This window comes from Phoxinus phoxinus, assembly GCF_949152265.1.
Source record: "Phoxinus phoxinus genome assembly, chromosome: 4".
Classification (NCBI taxonomy): Eukaryota; Metazoa; Chordata; class Actinopteri; order Cypriniformes; family Leuciscidae; genus Phoxinus; species Phoxinus phoxinus.
The window spans coordinates 15,650,468-15,657,008 of NC_136879.1; the positions used below are offsets into that span (position 1 = coordinate 15,650,468).

The 6,541-nt window shown below is 43.2% G+C and overlaps 1 protein-coding gene across 3 annotated transcripts; it reads left to right on the plus strand.

Annotated features, from left to right (window-relative positions):
• Positions 1 to 1,839: 1,839 nt before the first annotated feature.
• On the plus strand, positions 1,840 to 4,689 carry LOC306997856 (zona pellucida sperm-binding protein 4-like). 3 transcript variants are annotated; one of them, XM_079611389.1, is made up of 10 exons: positions 1,901 to 2,068; positions 2,177 to 2,344; positions 2,405 to 2,777; positions 2,853 to 3,040; positions 3,115 to 3,212; positions 3,281 to 3,438; positions 3,517 to 3,709; positions 3,774 to 3,921; positions 4,006 to 4,078; positions 4,157 to 4,270. In XM_079611389.1, exons 1-10 carry the CDS (start codon positions 1,922 to 1,924, stop codon positions 4,231 to 4,233), a joined length of 1,623 nt encoding a protein of 540 aa, XP_079467515.1. In that variant the 5' UTR covers positions 1,901 to 1,921; the 3' UTR covers positions 4,234 to 4,270. The 3 variants fall into 3 exon arrangements, with proteins under 3 accessions (XP_079467513.1, XP_079467515.1, XP_079467514.1); XM_079611388.1 differs by having other exon boundaries at positions 2,177 to 2,777; positions 4,157 to 4,287; XM_079611387.1 differs by having other exon boundaries at positions 1,840 to 2,777; positions 4,157 to 4,689.
• Positions 4,690 to 6,541: the final 1,852 nt, after the last annotated feature.

The following is a 6,541-nucleotide window of genomic DNA, read 5'->3' on the forward strand; positions in this document are numbered from 1 at the left end:
TAATGGTTTGACCAGCCGCTCAAAACACTTCATGGTGATAGAGTTCAGTGCTATCGGGCGATAGTCCTTCATGTCGGTGGCTTTGGTTTTCTTGGGCACATGGACGATGGTTGTCCTCTTGAAGCAGGTAGGGAGTACAGACAAACTTAGAGAGAGATTGAAGATGTCACTGAAGACCCCAGCTAAACAGTCAGCACAGCCCCTGAGGGCCCTACCTGATATGCCATCCGGACCAGGTGCCTTGTGGGGGTTGATCTTTTTAAAGCATAGCCTCACCTCAGCTTCAGTTAATATAGGCACGCCACTGGCTCGGCCTTCAGGCAGTTCCACTGCAATAGGTTCACTGTCCCTCTCGAAACGAGCATAGAAGTCATTTAGCTCGTCTAGTAGTATGACAGATGCCTGGGTCTCGCTACAACCTCTCCCTTTGTAGTCTGCAATGGCTTTAAGTCCGTACCACATATGCCTAGGGTCAGAGCCATGATAACTGGACTCCACCCTGGTTCTGTAAGACCTTTTCGCTGTTTTGATGGCCTTCCGAAGGTCATATCTGGCCTTCCTGTACAAATCAGGGTCCCCGGAGTTAGAGGCGGCAGCCCGGGCTCTTAGGTTATTCCGGACCCCAGCATCAACCCAGGGCTTCTGATTGGGAAAGGACCGAACAGACTTCTAAGGAACGATGTCCTCAATGCAGTGATGGATAAAGCTGGAAACAGTATCTGTATATTCGTTAATGTTCCCATCTGCTGCCTCTCTAAACATCAGCCAGTCAGTGGTCTCAAAACAATCCTGGAGAATCGCAACACTCTCATCACTCCATTTTTAAACACATTTTTAAAACTCATCTTTGATTACCAAAATGACATATTTAAAAAAATGTTCCTTGGAAAAGTTCTTCACGCCTTAAAATTGCTTGAATATAACTACACTGTTGCCTCATTTAGTATACGTGGTTCTACGAATATGCAACAATTAGCCCCGCCTCCATTCACTCACACCAGTTCAGAAATCCACAAGTTGACGTGTTTTAACAGTTTAGAGAAATAATGCTTTTGAACTTTTTCATTGTGAAATCTATTATTTGCATTTGTCCCAATGGAGACAAAGGTGATGGCAGCAGGTAAAATAGTTCCATAATATGTTTAGTTGACGAGAAAAAACTTTGGATGGAGCCTGTCCTCCTCTGACAAGACAATAAATGTGCATTTCAATAAATTTGGGATATATTATTGCCTTAAAATTTCAGGGCTAGGGTTAGGTTGGTTGGTTAATATTACAGCTAGAACATGACGGCTGCACAAATAGATTTTTAAATGCCAGTCACAGTTTTTATTTTATTTTTACAATTTCAGGGATGAAAAAATAATAATACAGACATAACTGAAATGCAGGACACTATTTATGTATTGAGGGACGCACCAATTTCGGGAATGTCACCCTAAGTTGTCGTCTCTAAGAAACTTCCCACGAAAACTCAAAGAAAAAAAGTTTCCATTTTTAGTACGTCGTTGTTGTGTAAACATACCCTGAAAATACAGGCCTTTTGCCATGAAAACCGCAAGATGTAAAAAAATAAAAATAAAATCCAGAATAGCCAAACCATCAAATAGCCTATAAAATTCAGCTAATGAAGGAGAAAACAAAGGCTAACTTCAGAATGAAATAAATTGTACTAGCATACTATTCAGAATTCAGCTCAATATGTGCTTTTGTGTATGTTCAAAAAGTGTGGAAAGTATACAAAAATTATAACAATTGTAAGAACCAATAGAATCACGCATTGCATAGACTCCCACTCATGCAAGTCTGGAGAATCATGACTGTTAATGAAGAGGGAGGGATTATCATTAATTAGCCAAAGTCTGTATGGTACAAAAAAACCAGAGGGCAGCATCTCAGCAGTGTGACTAGCTGTTGAACAATGGCAGGAAGTTGGTGTGCTCTTCAGTCTCTGGCACTTTGTGTTTGGCTCTTTGCGTTCAGTCATGCTGTTCCACAGTGGAGTAATCTGCCCCAGAATCCTCAATCTCTGATGTTCCAGCAAACTGACCAGCGGTTTCAACAGCAAGCTAGTCAACAATTTCCTCGGCCAGTTCAGCAACAAACTAGTCAACAGTTTCCTCAGTCAGTTGTACAGCAAGCTAGTCAACCGTTTCCTCAGTCAGTTCAACAGCAGGCTAGTCAACAGTTTCCTCGGCCAGTTCAACAGCAAGCTAGTCAACAATTTCCTCGGCCAGTTCGACAGCAAGCTAGTCAACAGTTTCCTCAGTCAGTTCAACAGCAAGCTAGTCAACAGTTTCCTCAGTCAGTTCAACAGCAAGCTAGTCAACAATTTCCTCGGCCAGTTCAACAGCAAGCTAGTCAACAGTTTCCTCAGTCAGTTCAACAGCAAGCTAATCGGCAGTTTCAACAGCAAGCTAGTCAACAGTTTCCTCAGTCAGTTCAACAGCAAGCTAGTCAACAGTTTCCTCAGTCAGTTCAACAGCATGCTAGTCAACAGTTTCCTCAGTCAGTTCAACAGCAAGCTAGTCAACAGTTTCCTCAGTCAGTTCAACAGCAAGCTAGTCAACAGTTTCCTCAGTCAGTTCAACCGCAAGCTAGTCAGCAGTTTTCTCAGTTTCAGCCTAAGCAGCCAGTGGCACAGGCAGAGCCCCTTGACAAATGTGCTGTAGCTGATTATGAGCAGATCCAATGTGGACCACCTGGTATTACTGGTGCTGAGTGTGCAGCTATCAACTGCTGCTTTAATGGACAGCAATGTTACTATGGGAAGGCTGGTAAGATTGAGTCAATGCAAAGTGTTCATGTTAAACTGATTTTCAGCAATAACCTGCTCTTGTAACTCATTCCAGTGACTGTCCAGTGTATAAGAGATGGTCAGTTTGTGGTAGTGGTGGCTAGAGATGTTACGCTGCCTCGACTGAGCCTGGATTCTGTCCGTCTCTTGGGTGGAAGTGACCCATCTTGCAGTCCTGTGAGATCCACGCCTTTCTTTGCTATATACCAGTTCCCTGTCACTGCATGTGGCACGAGCATGATTGTGAGTAGCTGCTTGTGTTTTTTTTTCTGTGTGGCTTAGGATGGACTGGATGCCAACAGTGTTACTATTTGCAGGAGGACAGTGGATATGTGGTGTATGAAAACCAAATGATCTCCTCGTATGAAGTGGGTATTGGACCACTTGGTTCCATCACAAGGGACAGCCATTTTGAGTAGGTGACCTATGCTTTATCATAAATGTTAATCATTGACAACTGCTACAAGCTCATGGTTTGTCCAGGCTTCTCTTCCAGTGTAGGTACTCTGCTACTTCTGTGGAAGCTCTGGTTGTGGAGGTCAACAGTGTTCCTCCACCTCCACCAGTAGCTGCTCCTGGACCCCTCAGGGTTGAGCTTAGACTGGCAAATGGTCAATGTGTCACCAAAGGCTGTGCAGAAGGTAAGTGTTTGTCCCAAGTATAACTAACGCCTCTCAAACTCCAGGTTGCAGCAGTTTAGTTTAACACTGTATCCTCAGGGGATGAGGCGTACACATCCTACTACAGTGGTGCTGATTATCCAATTACAAAAGTCCTGCGAGAACCTGTGTATGTTGAGGTGCGCATTTTGGAGAGGACCGACCCCAACATTGTCCTGATGCTGGGACATTGCTGGGCGACACAAATCCCCAGTCCACTCAGTCTACCCCAATGGGACCTTCTGGTTGATGGGTGAGTAAGGCCATTCTTTATCCATGTGCTGTAAGGCTTTTCTGACTGCCTCTTTGCCTTTCAGATGCCCTTACCAGGATGATCGTTACCTGACCACATTGGTTCCAATGGCTGGATCTTCGGGTCTTCAGTTCCCAACCCACTACAAGCGCTTTGTTGTGAAGATGTTCACATTTGTAGATCCAGCATCACTGGCTCCTCTGCAGGAAACCGTATGCTCTGCAGCCTTACCTCAAGCCTTAATTTTAGTGCTTTTTATATTGAATTATATGGCTTAACCCTTTCCCCTCTGTTAGATCTTCATCCACTGCAGTACAGCGGTGTGCCATCCCTCTTCTGGCACCTGTGAGCAAAGCTGCACTAGGAAAAGTGAGTGCTTGCTGTAAATTGACTTCAGGAATAACATTTTATTTGAATGCCTCATGCTTCTATCACTTTTTTTTTTAGGAAGAGATGCGCACGTCAAGACCATCTCTAGTGGGCAAACTGTGGTGTCTAGTGGAGAAGTTATCCTGGTCATGTGAATTTAGTTTTTTAATAAACTTCCTGAAACTCAACATTAGTTTCTCTCTGGTATTGATTTCTGACTGGAGTTGGATGTTTCGTGATTGTTCTCAGTTTGATTTATAGGGCTGCACTACTAAACCCTTTTTATTTTGTGCAAAGAGGTTTTAGACTTGAACTAAATGGGCCAAGCTTCTACCCAAGCCATTTAACTTAACTATTTGCTAAGCTCTAGTTGCTATTTTGGGGCCCCTCAAATTAAGGGTTGTGTAACTTCTGATTGTGGCTTTACGTTTGACTTTATGGCTGGACTAACATAACTGCACGTATTGATACTCAAGCATGCCCAAGCCCCTGTAAGGTCACTTGTTGGCTTATTTTTTTTCTTCAGTCATGCAAGTATAGCATTATCTGGAATAAAATATGCATCAACCTGTACTTTTCCTTTTATCCCAAGTTTATTACTTTTTTTTTTTTCAGGATAGTCCTGGTAATGTTTGAGAAGTAGACTGCTTTAAGCATTAATCCCTTAACTATTATATCCACCCTAGGTTGCTGTCCAAGGCCTTGTTTACACCTAGTACTAAGCATAAAAAAAAAAAAAATCCAATCACCAGTTAACTGGTAAATCCAAAAATGGTCGTTTTTGTTTGAGCTTGTCTACTTTTGATCACTTCTAGAGGTAGTCAAACATATTTAACCAGATTGCTTTCATAGAGTAGATGCTCATGTGTTTGAACATCTGCAAACGTAGACCCTCTCCTTTAAGAGATCAGGACAGAAGTGGACAAATGAGACCAATTAAAACGCCACATGTAAACCGGAATTTCTACTTGTGATCCGATCAACCAAAATGCACCTTAATAACGGGTGTGAACAGGGCTTGAAAGCATTGCATATGTGCCCATGCAAGAATTGCCCTTATGAGTTATTGAGTGTGCACTTTCACATGACTAGTTATTTGGTCTTAAAATCTCTCTGTAGTTAATGTTATCCCCTACAGGGATAGTTCACCCAATTATGAAATTTACCCTCTGATTTACTCGCCCTCAAATCATCCTCAGTGTATGTGACCTTTCAGACGAACACAATCTGAGTTAAATGTCCCGGCTCTTCCAAGCTTTAGTCAAAGTTTAAATTTTAGTCGATAATGTTTAAAAAATATATTTTATTCTTACACGAACACATACATTCACCTCAGAAGGCCTTCATTTACCCCAACAGAGCTGTGTTGATTACTTTTATGATGGATGGAAGCACTTTGATGGACTTAGTAAATCATGGGGTAATTTTTATTTTTGGGTGAACCAACCCTTTAAATGTCAAGTCAAGTCTTTTATTGTCAGATGCACAGAACAACACACGGTTAACTGGCACTGAAATTCTTATGACAAGACACCGCATAGTAACCTGACATTACATAACATATAATATACTAGGTGCAAACAGTTAACTAAAGTGACAGTGGATAAATGACTAAAGAAAAGTGAAGAGAGATTATCATTGACCATTTAGGAGCATGATGGCCCTTTTGAAAAAACTGTTATCCAGTCTTTGTGTGCGGGCCCGGATGCTTCGGTATCGCCTACCTGAAGGCAGCAGGGTAAAAAGACTGAAGGATGGATGGTAACAGTCTCTTAGAATCCTGCCCGCTTTCTTGAGGCATCGTGTGTGGTAGATGTCCTGCAGGGCTGGGAGCTTTCTGCCGATGATGAACTCTGCAGACCTAACCACACTGGATTTTTCTGTCCCTGTCAATGCAGCTCCCATACCACACTGTGATACAGCCAGTCAGTGTGTTCTCAATTGTACATCTATAGAAGTTAGTGAGGATGACTGGGTCCATGCTGAACTTCTTCAGTCTCCTCAAGAAGAATAGGCGTTTCCGGGCCGCATTGACCACCTTGTCCGTGTGAGCAGACCAGGTAAGGTCATTTCTGAGGTTGACCCCGAGTAACTTACAACTGACATTTTCCACTACATATCCATTGATGTGCAGGGGTACATGCTCCTCGCTCTGTCTCCTCCTAAAGTCCACAATCATCTCCTTAGTTTTGCTGACATTGAGAGAGAGGTTGTTGTCATGGCACCATGTCACCAGAGTGTCGACCTCCTCTCTGTAGGCTGACTCATCTCCGTCAGAAATGCAGCCCACAATGGTTGTGTCGTCAGCAAACTTCACGATGAGGTTGGAACTGTGGTTTACTTCGCAGTCATGTGTGAACAGGGAGAACAATAGAGGGCTGAGCACACAGCCCTGGGGCGTGCCTGTGTTGGTGATCAGTGTGGATGAGGTGCGGTCACCGATTATCACCACCTGTGGCCTCC

What these genes read in the sequence shown, in the direction of transcription:
- LOC306997856 (XM_079611387.1), top strand. Translation starts at nt 1,922, where the DNA reads ATGGCAGGAAGTTGGTGTGCTCTTCAGTCTCTGGCACTTTGTGTTTGG. An exon ending in ATGTTACTATGGGAAGGCTG is followed by an intron (nt 2,778 to 2,852) that starts GTAAGATTGAGT and finishes AACTCATTCCAG; the next exon opens with TGACTGTCCAGTGTATAAGA. An exon ending in TGGCTCCTCTGCAGGAAACC is followed by an intron (nt 3,922 to 4,005) that starts GTATGCTCTGCA and finishes CCCCTCTGTTAG; the next exon opens with ATCTTCATCCACTGCAGTAC.